The sequence below is a fragment of the Melanotaenia boesemani genome, chromosome 14, assembly GCF_017639745.1.
Source record: "Melanotaenia boesemani isolate fMelBoe1 chromosome 14, fMelBoe1.pri, whole genome shotgun sequence".
Lineage (NCBI taxonomy): Eukaryota > Metazoa > Chordata > Actinopteri > Atheriniformes > Melanotaeniidae > Melanotaenia > Melanotaenia boesemani.
Genome location: NC_055695.1, coordinates 24,086,682 through 24,099,356, shown reverse-complemented (window position 1 = coordinate 24,099,356; position 12,675 = coordinate 24,086,682). Strand labels below are relative to the sequence as shown.

General features: G+C 36.5%; 1 protein-coding gene across 1 annotated transcript; it reads left to right on the top strand.

Moving 5' to 3' along the window:
* Positions 1-4,436: 4,436 nt before the first annotated feature.
* LOC121653598 (E3 ubiquitin-protein ligase RNF126-like) lies at positions 4,437-11,939 on the top strand. Its single transcript, XM_042007170.1, has 9 exons — positions 4,437-4,525; positions 6,107-6,165; positions 6,544-6,604; positions 6,916-7,151; positions 7,284-7,352; positions 7,444-7,513; positions 7,662-7,755; positions 9,580-9,695; positions 9,826-11,939. The coding sequence occupies exons 1-9, from the start codon at positions 4,451-4,453 to the stop codon at positions 10,003-10,005; spliced, it is 960 nt and encodes a 319-aa protein (XP_041863104.1). The 5' UTR covers positions 4,437-4,450; the 3' UTR covers positions 10,006-11,939.
* Positions 11,940-12,675: the final 736 nt, after the last annotated feature.

Here is a 12,675-nt window from a genome sequence, read left to right as displayed (position 1 = left end):
ATAGAAAATTGCTTAAGCATTTTATTTGTTGTCATGCATTTGGTGTGCCTTGCACATTCAGCAAAGATGAGAGTGGAAAAGTTGCCCTGGTTGAGATTTCATTTGATTCTGCCCACTCAATAACAAAGGCTTCTTTTAATAGTACAAACCTAATTAGGTCATATATTTTGAGATATTTTGCAAGTCAGAGTTGGAAGATTTACCACAAATAAATGCCAGAGGCACATGCTGTACTGTGTACCCTCCTCACAGACTATGGTGTTGCAAATCTTGTAAACATGATGGTTGGTTTAAAACTAACTGACCCACATGCATCGTATAAACTCCAGCTTTGTGTTGTCTGAAGTTTTGATGGTACAATACACACAAATGGCCAGGCAAGTAAATAAACATGCTCAGTATGCTGAACTGCAGCATGTTGTTTTGTGAGTTATGTAAGTGCCAGGGTACATTGGGCAACTGATGGTATGCGTTGGCACACTTGGCTGTGTCCCAGCATTGACTCACTTTGGCTGAAGTGGCTCTGTTCCAGTAATAGTTTGGTCAGATTTTGCATGTACGAAATGTAGGCAAATTTAGCTTGTTAATTTGATTTTGGTTAAAATACATACTATATTGGGGTAAAGTTATTTTATATGTACCATCAGACTTGGGTAATTGAGGGTTCAGGCATTTACCTCTGAAAATGAATAATTTCAAGGCCAAGTAAAGCAGAGATAAATATACATTTACAATGTATCATGGCACAGATAAAATTTGGCTAATGCTTTGTTTGGAAGGATTGCCCTCTAACCACCATGGTGCAAGCATTTCAGCATTGCTTCTAACAGAATTACTTCTCTTCTTTTTCATCTCGTTATTTCTTTGTAGTTTGAGATTGGCAGCCAAAGCTGTTCTGCAAATTCTGGCATCCAGGGAAGGTGTTTTGATAACTGAGGCAGAAAATTCTGCTCACTAGATGTCAGATCTAGATAATCGGCTAGCTTGAAACAATTAGCCTACATTGTCAGAAGCTTGTATAACCTTACAGGTTTACAAGCAAGGTTGGCTTAAGCACATATTCAGCTGCCATGGAGTTATGACCTCTGACTTACCAACCCAAAAAAACCTGACACAGAAAATTTATTCATTTATTTGTTAATTAAGTTGTCCATTGTATTATATACACAATTCAAGTGGTTTGATATGTTATTTCAAATCTAGTCTAGACAGTGCTCTGTGCTGAGGACAACATGCTAACATCTTGTACTCAGCATTTGGAAACAGCTCTGCAAAACATTCTTAGTACAGTTGTCAATCAACCCGTGTTTTCATCAATGTTCGGTTCAGCCATAGCAACAAGATTGAGCTGTCAAAAGGCAGCATTCTCTTTTCAACCTTTAAAATATGATATCCCCACATGTTTTGCCTTGTTTTCCATTTTAAGATACTAAAAAAGCATGGCTGAAAGATGTCCAACACTAAAAATGGAAAAATCTCATTGCAGGACTGACAGAAAAATGAACTCCACTGTCAATGAGTGGGCAAATTACTATGACTCAGTGAAATAATGGCACAGTAAAAACAGAAAATATCTGTCTCTGCTGAAACATCTGCAGCGATTAACCACAAACTCTCCAGTAGAACAGAGACTGCTGAACCTAAGTTAACAACTGTATACATGTGTTCCTCCCACAACATCTATATTTTGTTAGCTGTTCGATGCAATCCAAAACATCTATGTACCAACCCTGTACCATGGGATATTGTTCTGGAACACAAGTAGAGTGGAAAAACATTGTACAGACGAGATACCTGCTGAGATTCAGATATGTGTATATACATGTTCATGGATATGTCCAGTTTATTTTGTTAAAGACAGCTTTGACCTACACTAATGTTGATCTTCCCATGCCTTCTTGCTGTTTAAGCAGGGATCTTATGTGTGTGTGTGCCTGATGCACAGGTCTTGTGACACAGGCCTCAGACAGAGTTTGTCTGGAGGGAATGAGAGTCTTCAATGGGTGGGACTGAAAACAAGTGACGCATGACTAAGAGGCCCAGGAAGTTCCAGCAGGCGGCTGTTAATGCTGACTATTTGTGTGTGTCTGTCTATGTATGTATGTGAGTGTGATTCGGGGCCCAGAGGGACAGTGTGGGGCAATCCTGGCTGGAGTGTCTGGAAAAACTCTGTGGAGTGACAAAAGCAGCAGTGTCCCTTGCAGCATATCTGTCTGCTGCCTTGGCTGCAACACTTTACTGCCCTTTAGAGTGAAATAAAAAAATGAACCATAAAAAGTAGGTTGAAAAAAAGCTAAAAATATTACATAACCTTCTGCTTAAATGCATTGAGTAAGTGTGCATGTGCACTTGTATGGAAGCACAATCCACTACTTATTTAAAGCTGTGAAGTTTATCTGTACATATCCCAACATATCCCAAATCCAGTTTAGTAGTGACTAAAACTACAGAACATGGAAGGCCTCCAAGTCTGGCAGAGTTGTTCTCTGAGTCTGACATGAACGACGGCCACTCAGTCCCCAGATTGCATTGCTACAATGAGCATTTGATTGCAATGGCTGTGACGCACTGGCCGCACGGAGACAAAAGCTTACCTCGGCCAGGCAGACATAGCAAACCTCTGTGCTATCAGACCCTCTCTAATCTCAGTCCATGGGACAGTCACATCTTTCCAGCTCCCACATAGCCAGTTCAGACACAACACCGGCACAGAATGCACTTTAGGCCCTGACTTGGTTACACTGTGAGCTTTATTGCGTGGATCCATCCGACCTTTTCTCAGCATAGAGAAGAAACAGAAACAATTATTCTATACATTTGAATTACTGTATTTCAAGAATTTTCATGCAAAACAGTGTACCCATAAAAAAAAAAAAAGAAAAAACATAGAAAAATCTAAGTTTCTGTTTTCCCTATGAGCATGAAAACAAATGTTTTTATGTGAGAATCAGGCCAGAAGGCTTCAATGATGTGATTGGCTGATGGGCAGTCTGATGAGAACTCCTACTTACTCTCATAATGTTCTGCCAAACACACAGTAGACTCCAGACATGTGTGCCATATTTATAGCTGTCAGCCTGCAGTTGGGGTAATCTAATCAATGTACCTGTGGATAACACATACATTGTTGAAAAGTTAATAAACAGCTTTATGATAAAAGCAGACCTGAAAAACAAGAATCAATCATTTTGCCCTCCATATCTTATATAACTAAGAAATATCTGGGACATTTCACTGCTATCTCAGGGCACCAGACAGAAGCCAGAAATATTTTGGTTGCATTTGTGTGAAATGAGGCAATCTTTCCAATGTGGAAAGCCTCTCATTAGTAAGTTTGAGCTTCAAATTAGCCTCTTCATTAAACATAAATCCAGTAACTCATCTGAAATTCACAAGTGCCAAATACAAATCCCCTTATGATAAGTTATGTTGTTCTAAACCAGATGCAACACAACTTTTAAACGCTTGAAAGATGCCTGTTGGAAAAATCACATGTGTCAAAATAAATCTTATGTGATGCCAAATTGGAAAAACACATCTCTGCTTTTTGTGTGAAGAGGGAGAGGGGGCCTCTGTGAACCTGAAACCCAAGTTCATTGGAGACAGTATGGTTATACATGATATAGATTTGCTGGAGGGTAATTAAAAGTTCTTCAGTTCTGTGACGTTTTTTTATTATTATTATTATTATTATTATTATTATTATTAATAATAATAATTACCGACACACTGTCACAGTTTTCACAGCAATTGATGACCTAATTTAAGTTTGCTCTTTTTCCCTCACAAGGCTAAAAAAATTAATAAATAAAAAAAATTAATAAAAAAGACTCCAGCAACTGGACACAATACTGTATCTCCACAACTGATGCCCAAATGCACCACCTTGTGGCCATATTTTGCAAGTTACATTGTGCAGAATTTAGAGAAATATTTATTAATTTCTTTACACATAAGTTGCTTTATTTATCATGTTATCATTCTTATAATAATCCCTCTTATGATCTGTTTTAGAATTTAAACTGCAATCTGAAGAAAACGCTCATCTGAAAATATACATAAATAATAACAATTACATCTTAAAAAACACAATAAACAATTAAAAAACACAAATAAAACCAGCTCAAATCAGAAAATATTACAGAAAAATGGGTTGTATTTGTTATGTGTCTAAAACTTTTTGCCTTTTTTTATTTTGGAAACAGTCTTCTGTTTCCTTCTTTGTGGTTTTGTTTTTTCTAATGCTCTAGTTATTTCCACTTTCTTACGTAAATTTTCTTAGAGTCTAGATAGACAAAGTTCTCTCTGTATACATTAACAGAAAATGTCTTTTTATATAAAGTGTCTGTGACAATTTGCTTGTTCAAAACTTCTTTTATTTTACTGGGAAAAAATGTCCATTACGTTACGCCGTAGTCTTTCCTCTTCTCTACCTGTTTAGAAGCTAAAGATGGCGGAAGCTCCCCCATGGCCCAACCGGTTTTTCTGTCACAGGTGTTCAGCAGAGATTACTCCTCGACTTCCCGTAAGTATCAAAGACAGAAAACATTGAAAGCCCCAGCTGAACAAAAAGAAACGACTATAGGGTCATTTATACTTTTATAGACATGGCTGACGTTGCGGTGCAGTCACTAGCATACTAACAGTATTAGCTCACCCATACGCGGTTTCGCCTATCTCGCTTTTTTTAATCTTCGTCAAGCTCCGTTAAGGTAAACACAAAAGTGCGTAGTCATTATACTCAGTAGTTCTACCATTGCTTTATAGAGTTTGCTATGACTTTTGGTTTAATAATTTATTCATTCATTTTGTTGCTGTTTGGGGCGTGTTAGAGTTGAACCTTTAGCTAGGTTGACTAGCAGTACAGTTGGTTAAATTATATATTCTCAAACCGTTATTACATGTGAGCTTCAATTTGAAAGATTTTTTTTTTTCGAGTATTGTGAAAACCAGACTGCTCCAAACCTTTGTTCTCTGTTAATCGCTTACATGAATGAATGATACATGGATAACAATGACCCTGCGACCTTTTACTTGTGTAGCCATTCTGTTATACACATGAGTGGCATACCTGTCACAGGCTAGAATAATCTGTCAAAGTAAGGTAAAAGTGCTCTTTACAGTGTCACATCAGTCATCGCTTTCTGTGAGTTACTGGTCATGCCCTGTAGCCATTATACAGCTGTTGTGTTATTACTACAGCAGTCGTAACATTTTTCTTGTTGAGAATTCCAAGTTAAAGGTGCGAACAAGACCTTAAAGATTCTGTTTACCCCTGTGATTACTGTGCTTTTGGTGTTTTGGATCACTTCTCTGAAACGGGGTAAATGTATTAAACACAGACTGCGGTCAGCCAGACCACATTTGCAGGTGGCCAAGCTCACATTATTATTGGCTCATATCCAATAGTTTATGCAGGTGTCATAACACCGTAGCACTCTAAAGAGAATATCAGGTGTATGTGGAGTACAGCAGAGTCTATAGGTTTTCCTTACTATCAGCTTATGGACCTATCGAGACAAGGGCTTTACCTCCTAAACAAACGCAAATTGTTATAATATTTAGAATAGTGGAAAAACAAACAAATACAAAACATTACGAATCTACTCATGAAATGGTGACTCGTTTATGTAATTTATAAATTCCAATAATATGATTTATTTTATATGATTGTATCCCAGTTGTGACCCAGTTGTATATGGTGAGAATAATGGGAGTGACTGGGAATTTTTTTTTTTTTTAAGAGATCAAGAACACCAACTCGCAATGTGCACACCTGTAAAATCTTAATGACTGATGCATTTTGCAGGACTTCATTTATTTTTGTTGTGTGTAAATGTACAGCATTTGGTCAATTAAAAATAAACTGAAGACAGTTGTATTTATATTAATTGTTTACATTTTTAATAGCTTTAATCAGCAAAATAGTTTTCTGGAACTCTGTTGTTGCATGTGTCAAATGTGTTGTTGCAAATTTTTAATAAGGCCATATTTACATGTATCTCAATTATTTTTACGATGTAAAAAAAAAGACATCTTACGATTAGAATTGGCAGAAGGTTAATTTTTACTTAAATCCCCAGTTATTTTTTCTATTTGTTTACAGGAGTATACGTGTCCAAGATGTGAATCAGGGTTTATTGAGGAGCTGCTGGAAGAGAGAAGGTAAGTTTAAAGTGTAAAGTGAATATAGAAAATGATCTAAAGTCATGTTGTATTTCCATGATGTGACTGGAGAATCTAAACGGACCATTCACTTTTATGTTAAACTTTAATCAGTAGTTTTACACAAAACAAAAAATCTAGATAAATCAAATTTAAAGTGGACTTAAACACTTGCATGTGTTCCATGTTTTCACAGACAGTTCAACATCATTATTTTTTATTGTGGTAGTTATTTTACTAAGGAGCTACTAAAATTGAGATCACATGTGAAAAGGCAGATGCCATTAGATGTTTATGAAATCATATAAAAGGCATAAATGTTTTCTTTTATTATTACATAGCCTAAATATAACTTTGTCAACTGTTTGTCCCATTTAGTGCCGACAATGGATCCATGTCTACAATCTCCAGCGGGTCCCAGAACCAACAACCACTTGAGGTTTCGGACCTGATCTTTACTCAGACTGTATCTCTGTGACCTCTGTGTGTCCTGCACGTCTCTGCTTTGTTATGCACACTGTTGTGTAATAGATTCATTATTCCTTAAATCATTATGTGACATTTCCATTGGTTTTAATTTAAACTGACTGATAGCAAGGCTCTTAAATGTTTCAGAAGTGATGCATTAACTTTGAATATTTTAATGCATATTTAGTATGATTGTTTTAATTTTTACAACTGGTTTCTTCATCTGTTTCTTTTTATTTCTTTCTTTCTTTTTTTTTTTTTTTTGTCTTGTCTATCTCCCAGAATTTGGACCAGCACTTATTTACATTCCCTTCAAGCTATGGTCAGTTCTCCTTCAGTGTGTTTGATGACAGCTTTGACTTCGGTGCTGGAGTTGGACCTGAGGACAACCGGGATGCTGAAAACCGGCAGGAAAGGGAAACGGCGTCACGACAACGATATGGTGCCAGGCAGCCCAGAAGTCGACATGGTTCAAGGCGGCAAACAGGGAGGCAGGATGCAGTTCCTACTCTAGAAGGGTATGACCTACAATTTCTAACTGGTGGTTTGTTTCTGCCTGTTTTGACATGCATCACTCTTGATGTAACCTTCAGCTGGTAAATTAATAGCAACTTCACATTTCCTACTATTGTGTAATTCTTGTTTTGTAGAATCATTCAGCAGCTCGTGAATGGAATAATTGCACCTACCGCAATGCCAAATATTGGGGTTGGACCCTGGTGAGTGTGTGGAACAGAGATATAATAAATCAAGGGATAAATTGACCACAACTTGTGCTTGATGCATTCTCCTGTCTTATCATATTTAAAGGGGTGTTCTTCATTCAAATCCTATGGACTACGCCTGGGGTGCAAATGGGCTTGATGCTATTATAACACAGGTATCCACTAAGAAAATTTCTAGAAAAGTAAAATGCTTTAAGTTTTATTTTATAGGATGAAAGATTTTAGGTATTGCTCAAGCATATCTGCTGTTCATCAAACATTTTTGTTATTTTTTTTCTAATGTTGTAATTTTCTTATTTGTAGTTATTAAACCAGTTTGAGAATACAGGGCCTCCACCTGCTGATAGAGATAAAATCAAAAGTCTTCCTACAAGACAAATTACAGATGAGCATGTTGGTAAGTGACCAGATGATGGTGACTGTATTATGATTGGTTGTGTGTAATTTCGGTTGTATCGGTTTTATTCGGTGCATTTGGATCACAGAAAAATAAGTTTGAACTGCTGCACGGTGGTGTGGTCGCCACAGCTTTAGAGGAAGAAGGTCGCTGGTTAGAGCCTCGGCTGAGGGGAGGTTCATTAATTCATTAAATTACCAATTATTGTATGTAAAAACATATTTATTTCACTATTTAATTAATTATTTCATTGTCCTGTGTTGCAGTGCCTCATGAATGTATTTTACCTGTGAGCCTAGTCCATTAAAGTCAGTGGGTGGGGCTAATGCTAGTCCAGCATGATCCATTGCTTTGGTCCTTAATTGAGAGGCTGGAGAGAGATGAAGGATGATTTTTGTGAACTTGTCAGGGAGATGGTGAGAGACATTTTAGAGCTAGAAGATGGTGTGGAAGCAGGACTTGCTGATCCAGAGCATGTAGCGAGAAAATCAGAGAATTTATTGAAGTTGTTGGACTCATTTAGTCACTTTTTGACCAAACTATTGATCATAGAGTGACTGCAAGTTTAGAAGAAGTGCTTCACCGCTTCTCTGGTACTGGGGTACAACAAGCAGAACACACACAGGGACCGGTGCGTCTGGAGTTTGACGTACCGGCTGCAGTTCTGGAGCAACAAGTTGGAGTTCTGTTCAGAGCTTCCACAATCAAATCCACTGCTTCTCTCAGCAGCTCCTTCACTTCGCACACTGCCTGATATTTTGTGGTTGCTAATAAAATTTTGTTCTATGGGTTTGTTTAATAAAGTATCTAAACCAACGTAGAGGACTAGTACCACACAGTGTGTTGGAATGTGTTCATTAGCTCTGCATCGATACATTATCTGGAGTGCATTTGCCTGGACTTGTGGTAAGGGTAACCAATCAGGTGCCCACTGACTCTGATGGACTAGGCTGACAGTTAAAATAAATTCATGATGCACTGCAACACAGGACCATGAAATGATTAATTAAATAGTGAAATAATTATAAATGTTTTTACATACATTAATTTATACTTTAATAAATTACTGATACACATTAATGTATTTGTTATTTTATTTATTTAATTTATTAAAATGAATAATTTAAGTAATTATCTAATGAGGTATTTAATTATTTCATTGTGGCACTTTTACTCCTCCATAAGATTCAACACACTTGATTCTTTTTTATTTAATGGCTCTCCTTAACAGCTTGTTGTCAAGTTCTGCCCAAACATATAGACACAACAATCTGATTTAGATGTGCTGCAGCAGGAAATATTCAAAACCTGCAGGACAGCAATCCTTGAAGACTGACTTTGGAAAACCCTGAAATACAGCATTCGTGACAATAATATTGTAGAATAATAAAGATTAGTTTACTGAAAAATCAAACTTAAAAGTCTATTGTTTTATTGAATTCATCATATGATGAATGATTATTTTCTTCATATTAAGTTGTGTCTCAACATTAAAAATTTCCTAAAAAGTTTATTTACCTAAATATAATGTGACAAATGTGTTTTTCTATAGTGTAAAAACATGTGAAAATAAGACTTTGGAAAGCTGAAGCAAATATTTAATCTGCTGAAATCTGTTACATAGCAACTAGATGGCACTAAATCCCATCTCACTTTGACACCTGATGGGAATTCAGTGTTGCAGTCAAATAATTTTATTTCTCCTTAAAATGTTAATATTTCATAATGCTGCTTGCAGTTGTTTAAATTTCTTGCCAGTCTGTTGACAGGTCTTGTCAATGTTATATGACAGAATTTCACTTGAACATGTCTCCTGTATTTCAGCTTCAGGTCTGGAATGTCCAGTGTGTAAAGAAGATTACAGTGTTGGAGAAAGTGTGCGGCAGCTCCCGTGCAATCACATGTTTCACAATGACTGCATAGTCCCCTGGCTAGAACAGGTAACACCACTCAGTTGTCTGTTTACACTAAATATTCATCAGCTGCTGTTTGACCTTGGAGAGGGGGGTTGGGTGGGGGTGATGGTACACACCACTGACACTAAAACATTGCCATATTTATTTTCCTCAGCATGACACATGTCCAGTGTGCAGAAAAAGCTTGAGTGGACAGAACACTGCAACAAACCCTCCAGAACTATCAGGGATGAACTTTACCTCCTCTTCTTCCTCGTCCTCGTCCTCTTCATCCTCCTCTACCCCTCAATCCTCAAGTTCGACCAGCAATGAAAACTCCACTGATAACTCCTAGAAACAGCATTTGTCTTAACCACCCTATGAGCTGGTTTAGCTCAGAGGCTACTGCACTTCACAGCAGTGACCTCCGATCCCTCCCTGCTGTAGGGAAGAGGCCTGAGTACATCTCCCCAGGAGCCCTCAGGCCTGATTCAGGGGTAAGTGATACATGTGTTTATGTATTTCTACCCGTTGCGTTTCCCCCACCTTCATCAGGAATCTGAACAATAGAAGGGTGGAGGCCTGGAGCGCAGCTTCTGTCAGGGAGGATATGGAGAAGCATGGAAACTTCAAGAAGCTTGATTTGCTTGAAGCACCTCATACAAGAAGAGAAAATAAAGGAATCCAAAGGTAGAAGACTAGAAACAAGACAGTGGTTAACTTTTTTTTATATCTCTAGACTTGTTTGATTTCAGTGCCAGTGAAGCAAAAGGAGATGTACAGTTATTTCTTTTTTAATTAAGTAGCATCCATATCTCAGAGTGACTCCAAGTGCACTATTGTGCACTACTTAAGTGTGCACTAAGGTTTCTTCGTGGTGTAGAAGAATATGACATTAGACCCCTTTGTCGCCAAATGATTTGACAATAGTTTATTTTATTTGGAAGATCGTCCTGCCGTTTTAAGATTATCTGACAGCACTCATGTACCGTTGTTTGCACTTGAAATAATTTGTTGGATTGCAGAAATGTTTTGATAAAAATGGTAATCCATACACACATTACACACTAATGAGTTATGGAAGTTCTGTCTGCAAACCTAAGGGGAAAAAAACAAGGTTATTCATGGGTTATATAATACACCCTGAAACATTTTATCATGTGCATTTTTATTTAAAAGAAAATTAAATTCATATTTTCTAAAGTTGCCAGTTGAGAAACTAATAAATTCTAGTCTGATCATGTACCAAAAGAAATAAAATGATTTGAAAATGACAATAAATATGTTTGGGTGCTACCGCTTACTTCATGCATGTTATTCTCACTGTATTTATTGATTTTAATATTTAAAGCTAAATGATAAGCAACAGTAATCAAAAACTGGCTCAGAACTGTTCACGATGAAGGTACTATGAATTTAGTGTATTGAAATTGTATGTAACTTACTACTGGTATAAATTTATTGGTATAAATTTATTTGTATTTATTTTTTGTAGATACAGTCCTGTAAGTAGATACTACCTGGGATTTTAATCTTTAAAAAAATCTGAAAGACAATCAAAAGTTATTCAGAGCACATTAGATAAACTAGTTACTTTTTGACCAAATAAGCAAACTTTATTGATTTTAAAGATCAGAGATTAGTTGTTTGGGTTTGTTTTTAGTCATTGTTTTTTATGATTTGTAGACTCTTGGAACAGCCAGGGAACAATAACCCTGTTAACCCATTTCTCTGGCTTGTTTTCAATGCATAATAAAGCTTTGACATCATTTTGTACTTTCAAAGCAACGCCTGGAAAAAGTAAACAAGGTCTGTATGGAATCCTTCACTGCTGCACTTGCCTGCTAAATATTATTGATAAACCAGTTACATTCTGCGTCCTGTTATTGTTTCGCCATATGGGTGCATTTCCTGTCCATTGTACCTCTCTTGTCCCCTGAGGTTTTAGGTTCAAAGGCCTCTATCTAAGGAAATTGTTGTGGGGGAGGAACATTGGTGAAGACATTGAAGTGAACACATTAAACTTATGACTTTGGGGTTGACTTTACAATGTAAAATTGTTCACATTTGATTATTTTCTTGATATTGTACTTGATGTTAAGTCTTTGTGCCTTTTAACTAAGCACAATGGAATACAGTGTGGCAAGATAATTTATAATATGGTAAGATATAGTTCAATGATACCATTACAGATGCTGTCATCTACTTTACTGCATTAGGATTGTGTAAGTATAAATGGTAGGTCCTTTTCTGGGGATGCAGTATGAATTTCTTATTAGTTTTCTTTTTTCAAAAAGCAGCATGATCCAATTGTGATGGTGAAATGACTTGGAAAAATGGGTACCAGTGTTCTTTTCAGAAACAAATAGGATTACATATTGAGAATATATGGATAATGATATTAAATAAACTTTGTAGATTAGGATTGAAATCTGTTTTAATATTTCCACCCAGCCCATTGTAAATGAAATTTTAATGGGCTTTCATTTTTTTTTTCTTCGATAAGTCTCACATATGGACAGGTATCACCATATTCTGTATTAGTTTCTATTTTTCCCCATTATCTATATATTTAAAAACTTAGTCCAATCCAGTTTATTTAAAAAATCTAAAGAAAATACCAGGGTTTTAAACTCAAGCTGTTTACACTAGTTGATGTTTCATATTTAGGCAAGGCAAATTTATTTGTATAGCACATTTCATGTACAAGACAATTCGAAGTGCTTTACCTAAAACATTAAAAGCATTACAGCAAGGTGCAGGAAGCAATAACAAGTGCATTAAAACCAGACTTTAAAAGAAACAAAAACAACAAACAAAACTAAAATAAAATGGATAAAAAGAACTAAATAAAATTCCAGAGTGAAGAATTAACAGTTGTTCTGATAAAAGGAAGCAAATAGAAAAGTTTTTAACCCAGATTTAAAACTGCAAAGAGTTTCAGCAGACCTGCAGTTTTCAGGGAGTTTGTTCCACATGTGAGGAGCATAAAAGCTGAATGCTGCCTCTCCATGTTTAGTTCAGA

What these genes read in the sequence shown, in the direction of transcription:
- LOC121653598 (XM_042007170.1), top strand. Translation starts at nt 4,451, where the DNA reads ATGGCGGAAGCTCCCCCATGGCCCAACCGGTTTTTCTGTCACAGGTGT. An exon ending in GAGCTGCTGGAAGAGAGAAG is followed by an intron (nt 6,166 to 6,543) that starts GTAAGTTTAAAG and finishes TGTCCCATTTAG; the next exon opens with TGCCGACAATGGATCCATGT. An exon ending in AATTACAGATGAGCATGTTG is followed by an intron (nt 7,756 to 9,579) that starts GTAAGTGACCAG and finishes CCTGTATTTCAG; the next exon opens with CTTCAGGTCTGGAATGTCCA.